At 44.4% G+C, this 22,550-nt stretch overlaps 1 protein-coding gene across 7 annotated transcripts in view; it reads right to left on the bottom strand.

Annotated features, from left to right (window-relative positions):
• FMNL3 (formin like 3) overlaps positions 1–22,550 on the bottom strand; it is a 129,008-nt gene that overhangs the window by 50,127 nt on the left and 56,331 nt on the right. For all 7 annotated transcript variants that reach the window (XM_073580206.1, XM_073580212.1, XM_073580207.1 and 4 more), the window contains exons 2-3: positions 5,243–5,326; positions 1,204–1,284 (exon numbers count right to left, since the gene is read on the bottom strand). In XM_073580206.1, the coding sequence (XP_073436307.1) occupies positions 1,204–1,284; positions 5,243–5,326 (165 nt within the window). The remainder of the gene's footprint in view (positions 1–1,203; positions 1,285–5,242; positions 5,327–22,550) is intronic.

Genomic DNA, 22,550 nt, shown 5'->3' with positions numbered 1-22,550 from the left:
GCAGCTCTACCGTGGATATCAGTGTAAACTGCAGCTACGTCGGCAGGAATGACTACACCGGAGTGTCCAGGTCTTTTAATTTATACGTATCATTATGCGCCAATAACGCAGCCACTCACCTTAGGTAAAACACAGTCAATCACTCCAAACTAACACAAGCAGAAAAAAAAGGAAAAATAAAAACAAATACTTTTAAAGGTGCATTTACACACCCAAATGTGTCCTCATAAATAAACGCCAGCAGGCTGTATACAAGATGATCAGCGCCCATCATATTTGAGAGCGCTCCACTCGTAATTACTCCCATTGTGGAACGCATTAACTAGTTCTGGTCTCGATGGAACGCATAAACCACATCCGGGTTCATGTTCATGCACAGCTCGAGAATTTCTGGCATTTCACCCCAGATGAGCAATTACGCCACATACTGGCTCATTTAATCCTTATTATCCTTTATTTCTCTGGTATCACCCCTGACGAAGCTACCGTGGAGCAGCGAAACTCGTGGGGGTTCTTGCACCACCAGGCAAGTCATCCAACTTTATGTTATTACATGTGGCTGGTTTTGTCCTTACTTTGTATTTTACACCATTTTTCTCCTCCAACAGGACTTCTTGGTCATTATCTTCAGTATTATACAATTTGTGCTTGTTTTATCTCATATAATACATTTATACTGAGCCGCCTAATCACATATTAATGCTCATGTCTGCCTGGTGTGGGGTTTATATTTTTTTTGTTTTTCTTATCCATACCTTCTTTTGTAGATCTATTGTACTTTTTAATCATTTTCAAACTATTTGTTCCATTTTTTTTCAATAAAACTTTCCGTGATTTGTTTATTATTTGGGGTGTATTATATACGGTACACCATTTTTGTCTTTTTTTATACACTTAAAGCTCGTTCTCTCAGACAAGTATAAATTGTACGGGGGACAAAAAGATCTTTATTACAATTGTTCTGCCCCCATATTGAAAGAACGTGTCCTGCTTACATTGGGTGATGTGCTGCCGACAACAATGATTTCGTAGCTAGAATGAATGATCCAACCAGCCGGCTACCTAGTGTTTTGCTCATTAGTCCGCCGGTCAGTAGCATGTTTACACGAGCCGTGTATGATCGGGAACGAGCGTCTTTCCTAAGGCTGATTTATTGCTTATCGGCACATGGAATTGACCCTTTATACTAAAACATATCATTACCTTTCGTGTTACTCCCGGGTCCAAGAAAGATTGAAGCTTCAGGATGTAAGTGTGCGGCGGATTTTTGACTTGAAACCGCTCCTAAATAGAAAACAATAAAAGCAATAAAGGTAATATAACATATACGAGGGGCGCCTGAAAACTTCGAGGCCCACCCATGAAATCTTTTTTGCATGGTCTTGTTTTGCAATGCAATATGTTATTTAGTTAGTTGAATGGTCTCATGAGCAATCTGGATTTATTTTGATTTTTTTTTGTTCCGTTACAGCATTTTAAAGTTGGGTCGCAAGGCTGAAATATGGAAATGGAGAAGATGGCAAAGTTCACACATCGGCTGTTGCAATGGCTGCAATTCCACCTTCCACCAAGGTGCTTTTTCATCTGAGGGAATAGGTGATAGTCCGAGGGAGCCAAGTCAGGGGAATAGGGTGGGTGCTGAAGCAGTTGGAAACCACAGGAGTGAACCCCCAAAGGAAGCAATAAAGTGAAGATGATCACATGCGGCACACGTGATCAGCACTTCTCGCTGCAGACTGGATTTTTACCGTTGTGACCGAGAACTTTCCTGGGCTCTTCTGTTTTCTACGACATACTGTTTCTATGATTAGATTAATGATGATCAATGTGAACAAGAGTAAATTCGTAGAGCAGCAAAGAGTGATTCTCAGTATTGGGGAATGCAAACTATTGCAAAAACTAAATGTGATTCGTACACATGGGAAAGTGAAATTCTACTGCACTACATAATGAACTGACACTTTTTCTCTTTTATAGAGATCACTTTTTAGCAGTATTGGAAGGTTATCACCTATATATTGAAAGGACACCAGATCCACTAGTCACAATAGATGGTTAAATAAACAGTGCCTTGCAAAAGTATTCGGCCCCCTGAAACTTTTCAACCTTTTCCCACATATCATGCCTCAAACATAAAGATACCACATGTTAATTTTTGGTGAAGAATCAACAACAAGTGGGACACAATTGTGAAGTTAAATTAAATTTATTGGGGATTTTAAATTTTTGTGGAAATTCAAAAACTGAAAAGTGGAGCGTGCAATATTATTCAGCCCCTTTAACATAATACTTTGCTGCACCACCTTTTGCTGAGATTACAGCTGCAAGTCACTTGGGGTATGTCTCTATCAGTTTTGTACATCGAGAGACTGAAATTCTTGCCCATTCTTCCTTGGCAAACAGCTCGAGCTCAGTGAGGTTGGATGGAGATCATTTGTGAACAGCAGTTTTCAGCTCTTTCCACAGATTCTCAATTGGATTCAGGTCTGGACTTTGACTTGGCCATTCTAACACCTGGAAACGTTTATTTGTGAACCATTCCATTGTAGATTTTGCTTTATGTTTGGGATCATTGTCTTGTTGGAAGACAAATCTTCGTCCCAGTCTCAAGTCTTTTGCAGACTCCAACTGGTTTTCTTCAAGAATGGGCCTGTATTTGGCTCCATCCATCTTCCCATCAATTTTAACCATCTTACCTGTCGCTGCTGAAGAAAAGCAGGCCCAAACCATGATGCTGCCACCACCATGTTTGACAGTGGGGATGATGTGTTCAGGGTGATGAGCTGTGTTGCCTTTACGCCAAACATATCGTTTGGCATTGCTGCCAAAAAGTTCGATTTTGGCTTCATCTGACCAGAGCACCTTCTTCCACATGTTTGGTGTGTCTCCTAGGTGGCTTGTTGCAAACTTTAATCAACACTTTTTATGGATATCTTTGAGAAATGGCTTTCTTCTTGCCACTCTTCTATAAAGGCCTGATTTGTGCAGTGTACAACTGATTGTTGTCCTATGGACAGACTGTCCCACCTCAGCCGTAGATCTCTGCAGTTGATCCAGAGTGATCATGGGCCTCTTGGCTGCATCTCTGATCAGTCTTCTCCTTGTTTGATATGAAAGTTTAGAGGGACGGCCAGGTCTTGGTAGATTTGCAGTGGTATGATACTCCTTCCATTTCAATATGATCACTTGCACAGGGCTCCTTGCGATGTTTAAAGTTTTGGAGATCATTTTGTATCCAAATCCGGCTTTAAACTTCTCCACAACAGTATCACGGACCTGCCTGTTGTGTTCCTTGGTCTTCATGATGCTCTCTGTGCTTTAAACAGAACCCTGAGACTATCACAGAGCAGGTGCATTTATACGGAGACTTGATTACACACAGGTGGGTTATATTTATCATCATTAGTCATTTAGGACAACATTGGATCATTCAGCGATCCACAATGAACTTCTGGAGTGAGTTTGCTGCACTGAAAGTAAAGGGGCCGAATAATATTGCACGCCCCACTTTTCAGTTTTTGAATTTCCACAAAAATTTAAAATAACCAATAAATTTCGTTCAACTTCACAATTGTGTCCCACTTGTTGTTGATTCTTCACCAAAAAATTACACTTGGTATCTTTAAGTTTGAAGCATGATATGTGGGAAAAGGTTGAAAAGTTCCAGGGGGCCGAATAATTTCGCAAGGCACTGTAATATTATATATATATATATATATATATATATATATATATATATATATATATATATTACCCCTCACCTGTAGTGTTTTAATCACTACATCCATTCTAAGAAACTGATGTTAAATCAAATAATAATAATTAGGGCGCTCAGTGCAGCATTCAGCCCAATGATTTGGCATGCCCCATCCCATTGACAAAGCAGGTTTACTTGGAGCAATCAGTGTCTGTAGAGAAATCGCCGGTAAAAGAGGTGGGGACATGCCAAACCAGTGGGGTGAATGGTGTACTGAGTCTCTTAGCCACACTAAGGGTACATTGAGCATCCCATTTAGCATAGAGGCAGTGCTTCCAAAACGAAACGGTGTGGTTTTTATATCGACAATACCCCCTATATCCTTAGTCTACATTGTCTGTCAGTTTGGGCTAACAGGCTCAATAAAAAAAAATGAAGGAGTAGCCACATGGAAACTATAGATGTAAAAAAAAAAATAAATCACCAAACAAAAATTGAATAGATACAACACTCTCCCATGGAATTAAAAAATGGCTTTGTTTCTGTATATACTGTACTCTATTTAGTACAAATAAATAAGATATAGAATGTGATACTACACACATAAGCTAAAATAAAATTTACTGTTGTCTCCAACTAATCCATACGGTGTCGAGATGTAACGCTCATGAATCAGAGCTGGTGCTGGCCGGATTATACATTTTCATTCTTGTCCTAATACTATTATTTGTTGCTTACAGCATGATGCACGTATATACCAACATGTTCACACTGTGCATGAGGGGTATTACAGTTATTTGGTTGTACTTTTTTTTTCTTTAGTAGTGGTAACTAGTAATAAGCGAATGTGCTCGGATAAGGTGTTATCTGATCATGCTCGGGTGCTGAGTGTCTTTGGAGTGCTCAAAAAATATGTTCGAGTCCCTCTCGGCTGGATGTCTCGCAGCTTTTGGACAGCCACAACACAGGCAGGGATTGTCTAACAAACAGGGAATCCCAGCATGTGTTGCGGATGTCAAACAGCTGAGACATGCAAACGCAGGGACTTGAACATATTTTTCGAGCACGCTGAAGACACGGTGTTTGTACCCCAGCAACTGCGGATAACGCCTTATCCAATTACAGTCGCTCATCGCTAGTGGTCACACATGCCGAGCTAAACTAACCTTTTAAATGTGGCTAGGTCATATGCTTATATGTCACAACATTATCTGGGCTATTTTAATCCAGGCTAATGCCTTGTCCCATGAACATATGTCCCAACGACATGTAATAGGATTAGGAAGCCTGTCTGGGACATTGGGACACGAGGCCGGTTATATCACCAGGGATTCCCAGTGACATTAAGGAGCACAACATGCAGAACATCAGAGGAGTTGTCACAACAGAGCCTCCCCAATCGCGACCATCAGAGAATACTCCAGGGGCCGCAGCAGAATCCTAGATTGGCTTACAGCAGGGAACAGGCGGACCATTTGCCAAAATGGCTACAAGCTTCATCGCTGTAGTTGCCTGATTACCTGATCCTCAGAAGCATAGCCGTACCTGGTCACAGATCAGATCCCACTTTTTCTCATTGTCATACTGCCGCAGGAGTCGCGCCTTGTCCGGGGGAAGGTTCATGGAGCTCTGGAAGATAGAAGGCAAAGCAATCTGTCAGTCAGCTGGTGACGATGAGGAGCGGTTCTTCTGCACACTTCAGTCCACTGTGACATGAAGCTGCCTTTTCTAGTTATTCCTACAGATGGTATACTATGCACTCTCCTGCCAACTTTTCACTGTCCATTCAGAAGTTTCCTAAAACAAACACAAACTTTATAAAATGGATTTTAGGACGTTTGTGCAGTGCTAAATGTACACGTTGTAAGCAGGGAATGTCCAAGAGAAGAAGCCCCCTCGTACACATTAGACTGCGTTCTACAACTGCCCCATACACAAGAGCGCACCGGTGTTCTCTATGGGAGCCACAAAGTTGGCCTCTTAGAATCCCACCGCCAGGTCCTTCTCCCCCAAAATGATCTGTTGAGGGAGAATCGGGAGGCCCCCATACATTTTAGACCGCTATCTCCTCAATTCTTATTTTACACTTCTTTAGAATGAGGCTGTTGCTAAAGTTCTGTAATAAAAAAAGAGCATGTGATAATCATCCGCACTGCACTAATCTATGAATGAATTGTGTGAGACGGGCACGTCCCAGAATCCGAGAACCGATGCTGCTCCCAGGCAAACAAGTGGGAATACCCAGCTCATCGTCAGCCCACCCGCCCCGAGCCCTGCTCCACATTTAGAAGACAGAGGTCTTGTTTGTGCCTCGCCTCAGTTTAGGGATGTGATTAGTGCTGAAGACGAAGCTTCCCGAGTGGAGCTGCTGCTCCTGGTCATCAGATCCATCACCACTGGCTCTAGTGAAGATAGAAAGGGTATAAAGCAGGGGTGGGGAACCTCAGGCCCCAGGGCCATTTACGGCCCTCGATGACCTTTCGTCAGGCCCCCAAGCAGATTCTCAGGGACCGCATTCTTGGGCAGGGAGCTGTATTTTGATTGCCACAATCTCATTAATTTCTTCTTGCTCTGTTAGCACACACACTGTGTTCACTACTGAACATTGGAGGGCATGCAATGAAAGATTAAGTCATGAAACCAGTGCCAGAGTCAGGATGTACTTTGTGGGCGGAGTTCGTACGGCCCCCGAAGGATGGTATAAATATCCAAATGGCCCTTGGCAAAAAAAAAAAAAAAAGATTCCACACCCCTGGTATAAAGGGACAGGTTCCCACACCGAAACATACATGGGTTCACAGCCTGAGGTTAACATCCACACATACATCCAATTTAAAAATGGCTCCATATCTCTGGTCTGTGAGACTCAGAGCAGGTCCTACTCTCATCCATTTAGTGAATCAGACTCAGCCATTAATGTATATGGGGATCCATGAGACACTGATGAAATTAGGAAGACAGACTTTGTACGCCAGAGTCCCCCTCCAACTATAGCCCAATATGGGGGTGCAACATCATACAATGCACGTCCTGTGTCTGTACTAGTTATGTGGTTGGCGGAATCAACGTCAAACCAGGAACAGCCAAAACAAAATGTTTCAGTAAAAAAAAAACACTCTTCCCAGTAACGAGCAAATCTGTTAAAATTAAATTTGGCAAAAAACACTCAAATTTGATCAGGAAACCTGATTTGTATCAAATATATGCAATTTATTCTCAGAGGTCTCTCCAGATCCCAAGGGTATACTCCACATATTCTCCTCGCCTTGGCCACCACCTGTTCAGCCACACAGCCCCAGTCTACAGGTGTCTGCTACTTTCCTCCATTTTTGGCCTTTCTGCACTTGATCAGGTCACAACGTTATGATGTTTTGAGCCCTAAATCATTGAAGAGGTGAAGATGCTTTGATGCCGAAGACCAGATTGGTAGCGGACGCCTGAAGACGAGATCAAAGCGGAGAGAAGCAGTGCGGCTAGAATGATTACTTATGGGCTGAAGAGAAATGTATACATATATACACACACACACATAAAAGATATCTTATTTTTTGCCCAGTCCAGTCACCATATTTCTGGATTCACGTAAAGAAAATTGTTCAAAAGTTAGGATACGCCCGAATCTATGAATTTTGGGTAAATTCTAAAGTCAACCTCCTCCAATAACTCCCTAAGGAGGAGCATTTCCTAAAGCAGCTCCCACTTGAGAAACTCGCACTAGGTTAAGCTATATTCACACAGAGTGTTCTGAGGAGTTCAGGAAACAATAAGTCAGGTAAGTCGCTTTTCATGCATCCGGGTTAATTCCAGATTAAGCACTCTTGTTGACCGCTACATTACATCTTCACACAAGCATCAGGTTGAATAGAGCCATTATATGTCTCCCATAAAAGTCTATAAGCCCATAATGTAACTCCATATTCTACCAATGACATACAGAATACAATGATTTGATGCCATATTACAGTGATATGACACTGCGTCTGGGGAATATGAGTGGTGCAGAAGAGAATCCACATGATGCAGCATATTCTTTGCTACGAGCATGCAACCTAAAAGTGCTACACCTTAAAAAACTGGGTTTTCAATGAGGAGAGTGGAGTAAGCTGCTGCCAGGGACCTCTGGTGGCTGCTTATCTTTGGAGAATTAAAGGGTTGGGCGTTAAAATTCAACATATCCAATCGTTACCTTCCCTGAGAGGCAGACGGTTCCCATACACATTAGATGGTCAGATCCTGAGCTTAGCCAACTTTTATCTCATGTATGGAGACCTTAAGGCCACGTTTATAACCAGCATAAAAATTTACAGCATAGGACCACAGGTTTAATTTTTCGCATTTTTGTGCAGACTAAAAGCTCCAATACATATTAGACAAATGTCATCTGAATCCCCCCCACCCCCACCCGATAATGATGGGCTTGGCCGACGGTCTAATGTGTATGGGGCTGCCGGTGGGCTGAAGATCGGGAGAGACATCGATCAGATACGTACTGCCAGGGTCAGCTCAATGATGGGCCGAAGCACAGTTCGGCTGACAGCCATCTAATGTGTATGGCAAGCTCTAGCTGCTGAATTCACTCATTGCCATCAAGCAAGTCCACAGTGAAAATCCACATTTTCATAACAAATCTGTTACATCATTTAAAGAGAACTTGTTATGTGCAAAAATGCTATTTACCGGTTGATATATTAATCTGCATCTAAATAGCTTAGGCCGGCTTCACATTTGCGTATGGAGGAGCTGCGGACGTCTGCGGACTTCCTCCGTGAAGCTCCGCCCACGGCTGCATTTCCTCCGGTCAGCTCCGCCTACGTCCGCATACTTCTCCTTGTGGCCTGCCTACCCTACCTTTAACATTGGGTACGCAGGTCGTGCGGATGTTTGCAGATGCCTCCGCATGCGTCGTTTTGACGATGTGGTGACCTGCGTCGAACGCATATTGTTGGAATTTTATGCGGGCGCCGCTTCATCAAAACAACACATGCGGAGGCATCCGCATACATTCGCATAACCTGCGTACCCAATGTTAAAGGTAGGGTATGCAGGCTGCATGCAGAAGTATGCGGGCATAGGTGGAGCTGACCGGAGGAGGTGCAGCCGTGAGCGGAGCTTCACGGAGGAAGTCCGCAGATCACCCATACGCAAATGTGAACCTAGCCTTACTGAATGCGTGGATGCAGGGAGGAAATGAACTAATATAGTCTCTTTAGCCACTCGTCATATGGGCACGAACAGAGAGCGGTTACAGGCAAACGTTTACTATTCGATGAGCGGCAGCTGTAATCATTCCCTGGCACTTTGATTGACAGCTCACTCTGTACATACCTACTGCAGAGCAAGCAATCAACCCGTCCATGTGGCGGGGAGTGGTTACAGCTCATCATATATACAGCCATGACTGGAACGGCTTTGTGTAGGTCCCTATTACCGAGAGCGAGCACCTCCCTGGAGGATACAAGTTAGTTTCCACTTGGCAGCTATGCTTTCAGTAAGGAGTCCAAGCAGTGCTGTGGAGTTGGTAAGCCAAACCTTTGACTCCGAAATTTCCCTGACTCCAGACTCCACAGCACAGGTCACTACTGAGCATGTACATAAAGTGCAGCACAGATTCATCTCCCCTACAACTCCACAGCACTGGTCACTACTGAGCATAAACAAAGTGCAGAACAGAGTCATCTCACCTACAACGTCACAGCACTGGTCACTACTGAGCCTGTACCTAAAGTGCAGCACAGATTCATCTCTCCTACAACTCCACAGCACTGGCCACTACTGAGCATGTGCATAAAGTGCAGCACAGATTCATCTCAGCTACAACCCCACAGCACTGGTCACTACTGAGCATGAACATAAAGTGCAGCACAGAGTCATCTCACCTACAACTCCACAGCACTGGTCACTACTGAGCATGTACATGAAGTGCAGCACAGATTCATATCATCTAAAACTCCACAGCACTGGTCCCTACTGAGCCTGTACATAAAGTGCAGCACAGAGTCATCTCAGCTACAACCCCACAGCATTGGTCACTACTGAGCATGTACATAAAGTGCAGCACAGAGTCATCTCACCTACAACTCCACAGCACTGGTCACTACTGAGCATGTGCATAAAGTTCAGCACAGAATCATCTCACCTACAACTCCACAGCATTGGTCACTACTGAGCATGTACATAAAGTGCAGCACAGATTCATCTCACCTACAACTCCACAGCACTGGTCACTACTGAGCATGTACATAAAGTGCAGCACAGAGTCATCTCATCTACAACTCCACAGCATTGGTCACTACTGAGCATGTGCATAAAGTGCAGCACAGAGTCATCTCACCTGCAACTCCACAGCATTGGTCACTACTGAGCATGTACATAAAGTGCAGCACAGATTCATCTCACCTACAACTCCACAATACTGCTCAATACTGAGCATGTACATAAAGTGCAGCACAGAGTCATCTCACCTACAACTCCACAGCACTGGTCACTACTGAGCATGTACATAAAGTTCAGCACAGTCATCTCACCTACAACTCCACAGCATTGGTCACTACTGAGCATGTACATAAAGTTCAGCACAGAGTCATCTCACCTACAACTCCACAGCATTGGTCACTACTGAGCATGTACATAAAGTGCAGCACTGATTCATTTCAGCTACAACTCCCCAGCACTGGACACTACTGAGCACGTACATAAAGTGCAGCACAGAGTCATCTCACCTACAACTCCACAGCACTGGTCACTACTGAGCATGTACATAAAGTTCAGCACAGAGTCATCTCACCTACAACTCCACAGCATTGGTCACTACTGAGCATGTACATAAAGTGCAGCACTGATTCATTTCAGCTACAACTCCCCAGCACTGGACACTACTGAGCACGTACATAAAGTGCAGCACAGAGTCATCTCACCTACAACTCCACAGCACTGGTCACTACTGAGCATGTACATAAAGTGCAGCACAGAGTCATCTCACCTACAACTCCACAGCACTGGTCACTACTGAGCATGTACATAAAGTGCAGCACAGATCAACTAAAAGCCAAGATCCTTAGATCAGGAACAGAACAGATATTTATAGGACATTTAACTTTTCCAAATTCTTATGAAAACATTTACAGCACATCCAGCATTGCACTACTGTACCCAATTTATTATATATTTTAGGAGTAGGTCCATTTTATTCCGACTCCACAGCCCTGCGTGCAAGCAGCATTTTAATGCCATTTACCTGCAGATTACCCCTTTATGTGCACTTACAGTAAATAGTTTTTGCATATGACATGTTCCCTTTAGGGCCACGGTGTACAAAAGAGAATTACTGATCCAACCACTAAGAATGGACACAACACCCTGCACAAATGTGCCAACACACAGTACTAGCATTCCTCCAAAATGTATTTTTTAATTTTGGGGGGCTCTTGAACAGATTTACGGCGAGACTTGAGCTCCCCTGCTGTGGCTCAGCTAGCTATGGAAGCTTTCAGTCCAAAACATTTCGCAAACAATGGGGTCTCAGAGTTCTGGCTGCAAACCAGAATGGGGGGAAAAATTAGAAACTAGAGCAAATTACAACCCTTTTAGCAATTTTCAATTGCTAAGTAGGTCAATGAAACTTCATTTAAGATGGCAATATTAATGGAAATTTTATTGTGGCAATTCTTGACTCTGTACAGACTGACCCTGTTTTGTGTATTCAGCAATTAAAGTTGGAAGCATCTGCAAGTGTAGTCAGGGCATGTAAAACTTTGGTCACCCCTGGTCAAAATTACTGCTATTAGGCTATGTACCCACATTGCAGAGATGCTGCAGAAATTTCCGCAGCATTTCCTCAACTCCCGCCGCGGGAAAAGCACATGGAATTCGCATGCGTTTTTCACGCGATTTTCACGTGCGGAATTCAAGCGCATTCCAAGCGATTTGAAGCATTGCTTGGAATGTGATTGACAGGTTGGTCACACTCGTCAAACATAGTGTTTGACAATTGTGATCAACTTTTTACTATTGAGGCCGCCTATGCGGCCTCAATAGTAAAAGATAGAATGTTAAAAATAATAAAAAAATAAATAAAAAAATCGTGATATTCTCACCTTCCGACGTCCCCCGCAGTATCCCCAGTCCTCAGCGATGCTCCCGTTCCCACGATGCCTTGCGACAATGACCTCTGATGACATAGCGGTCTCACGAGACCGCTACATCATCACAGGTCCTCGCTGCAAGGCATTACTGGGAACGGGAGTTGGCGGGAGCATCGGTAAGGCAGCGCGGGACGCCGGAAGGTGAATATAACCCGATTTTATATATTTTTTTTTTTACAGGGATATGGTACCCAGGGCCTGGAGGACAGTCTCCTCTCCTCCAGACCGTGTTTACCATCCGCACATGAGCCGCTCACTTTGCGCATGGTGGGCATAGCCACATGCGGAAAGTAAGTGGATCTCATGCATTCCTATGTGTGCATAATCGCGGCGATTCTTTGCGGAATCGAGGTGATTCCGCAAAAATAATGAGCCTGCTGCGTTTTTTTCCGCTATGAGATTCCACCGCGGAAAAAAGAACGCAGCATTAGCACAGCAGGTGCAGAATGCCATAGGAATGCATGGGGTGCATTCTGTATGCATTTTCGCAGCGTTTTCACAGCGAAAAATGCGGCAAAAACGCATACAATCCGCAACGTGGGTACACAGCCTTACTGTTATTGTAAACAGTTAAGCAAGTCTGCAGATGAAATTATCTCTAAAAGGGCAAAGTTAAAGGTTACACATTTCCTTTGTATTTTAGGCAAAACAAACATTATAGATAATATATCGTCATTTTTTACATTTAAAAAAATTACAAAAAGGTAAGTGGGCCAACGGAAAAGTTTGGGCACACTGCATGGTTAGTACCTAGTGGAACCCCCTTTTCAAAGTATCACAGCTTTTTGTAGCCAGACAAGTCTTTCAATTCTAGTTTAAGGGATTTTCATCCATTCTTCCCCGGAAAATTCTTCCAGTTCTGTGAGATTCCTGGGTCGTCTTGCATGCACTGGTATTTTGAGGTCTAGCCACAGATTTTCAATGATGTTCAGATTAGGGGATGGTGAGGGCCATTGTAAAACCTTCAGTTTGCACCTTTTGAGGCAGTCTATTGTGGATTTTTTCGTGTGTTTATGATCATTATCCATTTGTAGAACCCATACTCTTTTCAACTTCAGGTTTATACAGACAATTTTATATTTGCATCAAGAATTTGTTGAAAGCTTACTGAATCCATTCTTCCCTCTATCCATGAAATGTTCCCCGTGCCAATGGCTGCAACACAACCCCAAGGCATGATTGATCCACCCCATGCTTAATGGTTGGGGAGATGTTCTTTTTGTAAAGTTCTGTGCTCTTTTTACTCCACACATACCTGATCTTTTTGACCAAAGAATTCTTCTATTTTAAACTCATCGGTCCACAGGACTTGTTTCCAAAATGCATCAGGCTTGTTTGGATGTTCATTTGCATACTTATGATGCTGAATTTTATGGTGAGGAAGCAGGAGAGGTTTCATTCTGATGACTCCTCCATGAAAGCCATATTTGTGCAGGTGTCTCTGAACAGTAGAACAATATACCACAACTCCAGAGTCTGCTAAATCTTTCTGAAGGTCTTTTGTCAAGTGGGGTTTGCCTCTCTAGCAATCCTACGAGCAGCTCTCACTGAAATGTTACTTGGTCATCCAGACCTTATCTTGACCTCCACTGTTCCTGTTAACTGCCATTTCTTAATTACATTTCGAACTGGGGAAAGGACAATTTGAAAATGCTTTGCTATCTTCTTATCTCCACCATTTTCAGAGTCCTAGGCAGCTGCTTAGAAGAACCCGTGGCTGCTGTTTTTTTGCACAAGGTTTGAGTTGGCTGTTTTTGTTTTTTTTTAGAAAACTGGGAAAATTGCATCACCTGGCCTTTCCTAATGATGATAGTGAACAAGCCATAACCCTAACAGGCTAATTTAGTTTTGAAACCCTGGTCATAGATATCTCAGCACACAGTCTCCAAGGGCGCCCAAACTTTGGCATTGGCCCATTTTCCTTTTAGTAATTTTTAAAATGTAAAAAAATGACATTTTTTTTTGCCTAAAATACAAAACAAATGTATCATCTTTAACTTTAGTCCTTTTACAGACAATTTCATCTTCAACTTGCTTAATTGCTCACAATAACAGTAATTTTGAAAATCACAGCATGCTGTGGGTGCATCTGATAATCGGATCACACTCACCCACACAAGTCTATGAGTGCGTATGAAACATCGGACTGCACTCGGATGTCAGAGTGCAGTCCGATTTCTACGGACATATAGATTGTCTTCTCCGCATCTGTGCTAAGATTCTCTCAAATGCATCATCGATCGTGTGAGTCCGGCGTTAATGTACAAGTAGCAGGCCATTTTTAATGTAGTAGAAATGCTGTGTGTACACCCCACAATCAACAATTCAAGTCTTCTCATGTCATTGTTAAAAGGAATCCGTCAGACATATTTGCCCTCCTGAGCAGTCTATAAAGGCATGTGCAGTATATCATTGGAAGCTGGATCAAAGATACCTTGATGTCTGTGATCTGGTGTCTTTTTCCAGATATTCACATTTTTCTTAATATGTAAAATGAAATATGTTCTTTCAAGCTAAAAGGTGTGGGAACATTATACATCAGATGGAAATTTAGTACAAAAGGAACCTCTGTAGATTTTGCTGCAAATCCACTGTAAAAAAAAATAAATAAATAAAAAATTCAAGAAAAAAAAAAAAAAAAAGTAGTGATGAGCGAAGGTGCCCGAAAGGATAAGGCGTTGTCCAAGCGTCTTCATCGTGCTCGAAAAAGGTGTTTGACTGGGGTCTCAAACTGAATTGACGTTCAGAGAGAAAAAAACATATGTACTGATAGATTAATTTGAAATTTAGATTGTGAACCCCTATCAGGACAGCGCCGATGTGAGTGATGCCAATCTCTGCACAGCACTGCAAAAATGTTGGTGCAGTAAAATTTATGTAGATAGATAGTCCATGAATGATGACTAAGGCCTGATTCATACTTCAGTTTTTTACGTCAGTCAAAATCCGCCGTTTTGCAAAAAAAAAAACGGATCCGCCATTTTTTTTGGCGGATCCGTTTTTTTCCCATAGACTCATTAGCGGTGGATTTTGACAGATGGTCATCCATTTTTTGACGGATCCATCATAATTTTGGCATCCGCTGACTGGGGTGGACGGACAATGAAACGTTTTTTTCTCTGCATCAAAACAGCGGAAAGCAACGGATCCGTCGCTGTCCGCCATGCGTTATAATGGACGCCAATGGGTGACGGATCCGTTGCCATCCGTTATTTGACTGAATCCGCCAACGGATCCGCCTTTTTATACTGAGCATGTCCGGAAATTAAATTAAACTTAACCCCGAAAACCGTTCTGGCAGCTCTCTCTCTGTGAGCAGAACCCCCATGTGTGAACGTCAGGCACTCAGACCATCCTCATGGAGTTGGTTTCCAACAGTTTGTGCAGACACATGCACATTTGTGCCCTGCTGGAGGTCATTTTGCAGGGCTCTGGCAGGCAGTGCTCCTCCTTGCACAAAGGCTGAAGTAGTGGTCCTGCTGCTGGGTTGTTCCCCTCCTATGGCCCCCTCCACGTTTCCTGATGTACTGGTCTGTCTCCTGGTAGCACCTCCAGCCTCTGGACACTACGCTAACAGACACAGCAAACCTTCTTGCCACAGCTCACATTGATGTACCATCCTGGATGAGCTGCACTACCTGAGCCACTAGTGTGGGTTGTAGAGTCCGTCTCATGCTACCACGAGTGTGAAAGCACAACCAACATTCAAAAGTGACCAAAACATCAGCCAGAAAGCATTGGTACTGAGATGTGGTCTGTGGCTCCTACCTGCAGAACCACTCCTTTATTGAGGGTGTCTTGATAATTGCCAATAATTTCCATCTGTTGTCTATTCCATTTGCACAACAGCATGTGAAATTGATTGTCAATCAGTGTTGCTTCCTAAGTGGACAGTTTGATTTACTTGGAGTTATATTCTGTTAAGTGTTCCCTTTATTTTTTTGAGCAGTGTATATGTGCATGTAGCTCCTTCACAGACAAGTCCAGCGCCGCCTACTCCTGTTTGACTGACAGCCCTTGAAAAGCAGGAGGAGGCAGCGTTGGCAGGGAATAGAGCTGGAGTGACAGAGACTTCAGATATACCATAGCTCTTCTGCCTCATTTGCACATGAATTCAAACACTGATTCCTCAGCAATAGAGGAACAGACCGGCCACGTAAAGGTATTGCTGGACTTGTGTGTGAAAGAGCTACATGCACATAAATAGTTTGGGGTGTTAAATCATGCTGACAATTTCCCTTTAAAGGGGTTGTCCAGTGAAAACAAGTTTAGTTTGAGCTGTGAGACCCAAGGAGCTTTTCCTCCAGGCCAATAGGATTTAGCCTTTATGTTACTGGTAGTTCTCTTGCACGGCAGGTGACATCTAGGACAGTCCGCTTATCGCTTTTGCTGGTTGTGCTCGTGTCCACAATGTACTTTCTTAAGCTGGAAATCTCTTCTATGAATAGCTGCGGAGGTTTCTGGCTTCCCTAAACTCTCTTTACAATTCCTAAATTACAGATGGCAGATGTAGCATCCCAGTCAGTCTCCACACGTCACTGTATTTGAAGGACTTGAAAGGGTTTTCATCTCAGCCAAGGTTAAAATTTGTGAGCGCATCTAGCACCAGGAATCCCAATAGTGTGCAATGTAAACACGGTTAGGATTTCGCTCCTCTACACTGTGCTGGCAGTCATAACACGACGACTCATGTGCGATTTACATACTCAGGGTCACGTGAGGACCACTATTATTATTATTATTATTATTTATTGTTATAGCGCCATTTATTCTATGGCGCTTTACATGTAGGGAGGGGTATACATAAAAACAAGTACAATAATGTTGAACAATACAAGTCATAACTGGTACAGGAGGAAAGAGGACCCTGCCCGCGAAGGCTCACAGTCTACAAGGGATGGGTGAAAATACAGTAGGCGAGGGTAGAGCTGGTCATGCAGCGGTTTGGTCGATCGGTGGTTACTGCAGGTTATAGGCTTGTCGGAAGAGGTGGGTCTTCAGGCTCTTTTTGAAGGTTGCGATGGTAGGTGAGAGTCTGATATGTTGTGGTAGAGAGTTCCAGAGTAGGGGTGATGCACGAGAGAAATCTTGTATGCGATTGTGGGAAGAGAAGATAAGAGGGGAGTAGAGAAGGAGATCTTGTGAGGATCGGAGGTTGCGTGCAGGGAAGTATCGGGAGACAAGGTCACAGATGTATGGAGGAGACAGGTTGTGGATGGCTTTGTATGTCATGGTTAGGGTTTTGTACTGGAGTCTCTGGGCAATGGGGAGCCAGTGAAGGGATTGACAGAGGGGAGAAGCTGGGGAATAGCGGGGGGACAGGTGTATTAGTCGGGCAGCGGAGTTTAGAATAGATTGGAGGGGTGCGAGAGTGTTTGAGGGGAGGCCACTGAGCAGGAGGTTGCAGTAGTCAAGGCGAGGGCACGGACTAGGGTTTTTGCAGATTCTTGGTTGAGGAATGAACGGATTCGTGAAATATTTTTGAGTTGAAGTCGGCAGGAAGTGGAAAGGGCTTGGATATGTGGTTTGAAGGAGAGATCAGCATCAAGGATTACCCCGAGGCAGCGAGCTTGTGGGACTGGGGAGAGTGGGCAGCCATTTACTGTAATGAATAGGTTCGTTGGGGTGGTCACGTGAGATGGGGGAAAGATGATGAATTCTGTTTTGTCCATGTTAAGTTTCAGAAATCTGGTAGAGAAGAAGGATGAAATAGTGGACAGACATTGAGGGATTCTGGTTAGCAGGGAGGTGATATCTGGTCCAGAGATGTAGATCTGTGTGTCATCAGCATAGAGAGGATACTGAAAGCCATGAGATTCTATAAGCTGTCCCAGGCCAAAGGTGTAAATGGAGAAGAGCAGGGGTCCTAGGACTGAACCTTGTGGGACTCCGACAGATAGGGGGTGAGGTGAGGAGGTGGTGTGTGAGTGGGAGACGCTGAATGTCCGGTCTGTTAGGTATGAGGAGATCCAGGACAAGGCCAAGTCTGTGATGCCAAGGCATGAGAGGGTTTGTAATAGTAGGGAATGGTCCACTGTGTCAAAGGCAGCCGACAGGTCCAGGAGGAGGAGGACAGAGTAGTGTCGCTTTCTCTTGGCAGTTAAGAGGTCATTGGTGACCTTAGTAAGGGCAGTTTCGGTGGAGTGGTGTGACCGGAAGCCAGATTGTAAGCGGTCGAAGAGGGAGCAAGAAGAGAGATGGGAGGACAGTTCAAGGTAGACGTGTTGTTCCAGTAGCTTGGAGGCATAGGGGAGAAGTGATATAGGGCGATAGCTAGATACAGAGGATGGGTCAAGAGAGGGCTTTTTGAGGATAGGTGTGATTGAGGCATGTTTAAAGCTTGAGGGGAAAACACCAGTTGTTAGTGATAGGTTGAAGAGATGGGTTAGGGTTGGGATGAAGACTGTTGTGAGGTTTGGGATGAAGTGGGAAGGGATCGGGTCAAGTGCACAAGTGGTGAGATGTGATCTTGAGAGTAGAGTGGAGAGTCGATCTTCTGTAATGGTGGAGAAGTTGGTTTTGGAGGTGGAGGGCTGGGAAGATGGGAGACGGGGCTCTGGGGGTTGTTGACCAAAACTGTCTCTGATGTTATCAATCTTCTGCTTGAAAAATTAGGCAAAGTCTTCAGCTGAGATGAGTGGGGAGGGAGGAGGTGCTGGGGGACGGAGGAGAGAATTGAAGGTGTTGAATAGCTGTTTAGGGTTATGAGACAGGGCGGATATGAGCGACGAGAAGTAGGTTTGTTTAGCTGTGGCGAGTGTGGTCTTGAAAATCTCCCCCACCTCTCTCAATACTTGAGACCTGGGCTGCAAAACCCCTTTAGGGTAGACATACACACAAGAGAAGTCAGCTAAAACGAACGATTGTGACCAACGACCCAATAATTGTTTGAAAACTATATATGAATGACTGCCATCAGCTGAGCACGCGATCCGTCAAGGGGCTCGTTATTGACCTTTGTCAAAGTCTATGGCATGAATGGCTGGAAACAGATTCTTCTTAGCTTTCTTAGTCCAAGCCCACCCTGTTTCCTAAACTATCGCCCAGGCCTTCTGGTTTAGTCTGGCCTGTTGCTGATCGGATTGTCCATACTTATATACCCACTGATCAGGGCTGTGGAGTCGGTAAGCCAAACCTACGACTCCAACTCCACCAAAACGGGCTCCGACTCCACAGCCCTGCCACTGATGCCGATATTATTGGTATGTCCGCTTTGTGACGATTTCCATTGTGCAGTCTTGCGTCACTCCGACTCCACAGCCCTTCCACTTATGCCGATATTATTGGTATGTCTGCTTTGTGACTATTTCAATTGTGAAATCTTGCGTCACTCCGACTCCATGACTACGACTCCACAGCCCTGCCACTGATGCCGATATTATTGGTATGTCCGCTTTGTGCTGATTTCCATTGTGCAGTCTTGCGTTCCTTCTTCCTAGATGTCCTATTGAAGCTGGATCGAGTACATTGACATCTATCCAGAACAGTCATCAAGAGCTTTACGGAAATAAGCCTCCTTCTAACATGGGAACAGCTCAGCACCAAACTTTACATTTCGAGTGTCTGGGACGGGACATCTTTCAGTATTATCCCTAGGGGGCAGCAGGTTCTGAACGCTGCAGGCCTAAGCCCACCATCCTACTGCGCAGAAGATGAATTTAGTGCTGAAATCTGTTCCTGAAATTACAACTTCTCATGCTCACCACATCGCCCACAGACAAGAACAAACACAGATTTTTCCATTAACCAACAAAGAGACAAAAAGAAATTACTAGTTTATTCGTAATCGCCTAGAAAGTTTTTTGTGGAATTATGGAATACCCCCTACACTGCCATGAATGGGGGAGGTGGGACTGTAACATTCATGTCCACCATTGCTATGCTGGAGAACATCTGTGTGAGCTCCCTGCAGGGCCCAGCGCTCCCTCCCCGGCTCCAGCACATATACACATATCCCTGCTGCTAGTCTCAGATTGCAGATTCCCAAATCCACCTATAAATTCCCAGCTACTTCCACCTCGGCCCTCAAAAGTGCCCCTTTCACAGTAGAGACTGCAGACAATGAGTTATTTTCAGACACTCGTGTATAACAGGAGCCAGCTGGCCCATCACTGATGGTGCAATGGGTGCAGGACTCACAAGTCTCCTCTGGGCAGCACCGGCCCTTTAAGTGCCCTCCTATCTATATACATGTCTGGAGGGATGCTGCAAAGAGTGCAAAACATTACAAGATGCCAAAGATCTCACCTCAATCTGTGCAGGGCAGGAAAGTGCCGCTCTAAAATACTCACATATTGGTAGTATTTTTGTTTTTCCACCAAAAAATAAAGGTGAAGTTGAGGATATAACCAGGATGTCACCAATGCAATGTGTATCAAATCAATGGACAGATGTGCACCCCACACCCAATAGCAGCGTCCATGGCATCAGATATAGCGGACTGCCCAGCACCTCTGTACCCTGTGAATATTGGTGGGGTGTACGGACAGAGATGTTGGCCAGTCCATCTGATCTGATCGTACAGACTTTCCCACTAGTAGGCATGGTGCACTACATATAACAGTGTGTCTGGCACCTTATCGAAGGTTCATATGGATGCATTCATAATCTTATAGCAGATTTGTCTCCAGGGATCACAATACAAACCATACAAAGTATTAAGCAGATCTAAGACCTGATGTTGCTGGTGTTTTTCCTATGAAAATCCAAGTCAGAATGGATGATGTTATTAGAACCATTTTACAAGTTCATCTACAGAATGATACAACTCGAGACGTAGGGCCTGTTTCATCATGACTGGAGATTTTCTGGACAGTCTTGATGAGGAGGTGGGCTGGAGTCAGGTAAACGCCTCTTAATGAATCAGGCGCACCTGACTATTGGTGTGAACCTCACTTAGGCCGGGGTCAGACTTGCAAGAAACTCGGACGAGTCTTGCACATTAAAGGGAATCTGCCATCTATTTTTTCGCATATAAGCTGCCGACACCGCCATCAGGGGCTTATCTACAGCATTCCGGTCTGGTGCTCTCCGGGTCCAATGGGTGTCGCGGTCCGGGTCCGGCGCCTCCCATCTTCATGCGAGGACATCCTCCTCCTGGCTTCTGTCGCTGCTTCTGTGCAGGTGTAATTCTCTGCCCTGCTGAGGGCAGCGTAAAGTACTGTGCAGTACGCAGGCACCGGACCTCTCTGACCTTTCCCGGCGTCTGCGCACTGCAGTACTCTGCTCTGCCATCAACAGGGCAGAGAATTACACCTGCGCATTAGGTGCGACAGAATCAAGGAAAAGGACGTCATCGCTAGAAAATAGGAGGGCCGGACCCGGACCGCGACACCCATCGGACTGGTGAGTATAATCTGACTTGTTTTTCTTATCTTTCAGGTTACAGCGGGGCTTATGTACAGCTTTACAGAATGCAGTAGATAAGCCCCTAATGGCAGTGCCGGCAGCTTATATGTGAAAAAATAGGTGACAGATTCCCTTTAATACCCGGCACTGCCGCCGACACTCGGGATCGGAGCGTTCATCTGCATGTATTTCTATACAGCCGCATGCTCCGTTCCCGACTGCCGGAGGCAGTGCCGGGTATTAACGCGCAAGACTCGTCTGAGTTTCTCACATGTGTGACCCCGGCCTTACTCCAAATTCTGGTATCGGTAACACCGCCGTTTGCCATGAATTAGGTGGTATGTAGTGTCACGCCCCCTTCAAGCCTTGGCTTCACCCATTTTGGCAGAGCTGGGGCAAACTGGGGGTGAAAAAAACAAAATTCTCAAGATGTTTGCACGACTTCTAGTTGTGCGAACATTTTGTGACTTTTCAAAGCGTTTTATGCCAGACTTCGATGGATTGGGGCCTGAGTGTATTCAGTCTTTGGCCACCCAGCCTGACTGACACAGCTGCAGTTTGCACTGTGTAGCGTGAGATCTAAGCAGGGAGGAAGGACACCGAGGAGCTGCCAACCAGGCTAGTTAGGTGGAGATGGAGTTAAACTTTCGAACATGATACGGAAGGTGTACGAGAGGATGTTCATCAGCATTTTACACCTGTACAATCTCCATCATATTCTCCATCATCTCGGAGGGGGGAATGGCACACCACCGAGGTCCATAAAACCAATATCCAGAATTCTTATTTAAAAAGCATTTACTAATGGATGTATCAGGAGATCTGACGGATCCTCTTAAATTAAAGATGACATCACAACCACCATACGCCAATTCCTATTCCTACTCAATCTCAAAGAAGGCATAAACTGTTTTCTTCCTTTTTGCTTATCGTAGAAATAATGGCGTAAGGTGAATTTCTCAATCAAGTCGCGCTGAAATGACTAAATACATTATGACATACAAAGTATAATTGTGAACATATATACCAGCGCTGCAAAGGTCACGGATAATCTGATCTGTCTGCGCAGTAATAGATTTGTTCCCTTTACTACAGCAATTACCATTATGCACAGCACTAAATGCATTACAAATGCAGTCACTCCAGGTTTAGCTCCTACTTGCCTCGATATAAGGCCTCATTCAGACGTCAGCGACATAACATGAACGTAGAAGCCGGCCTGAGATTCATCAGTGTTCTGGATCAGATTTTCAGCAGTGGTTGGTCAGTTTTTATTAATAGGCCACGTTCACACGTTCAGTATTTGGTCAGTCTTTGTAAGCCAAAACTAGAAGTGGGTGAAAAATGCAGAAGTGTTGATGTGC

This window comes from Dendrobates tinctorius, unplaced genomic scaffold (genome assembly GCF_039654945.1).
Source record: "Dendrobates tinctorius isolate UK_male_01 unplaced genomic scaffold, ASM3965494v1 ptg000064l, whole genome shotgun sequence".
Taxonomy (NCBI): Eukaryota; Metazoa; Chordata; class Amphibia; order Anura; family Dendrobatidae; genus Dendrobates; species Dendrobates tinctorius.
The sequence above is the reverse complement of the archived record's forward strand: the minus strand, read 5'-3'. Positions and strand labels throughout refer to the sequence as shown.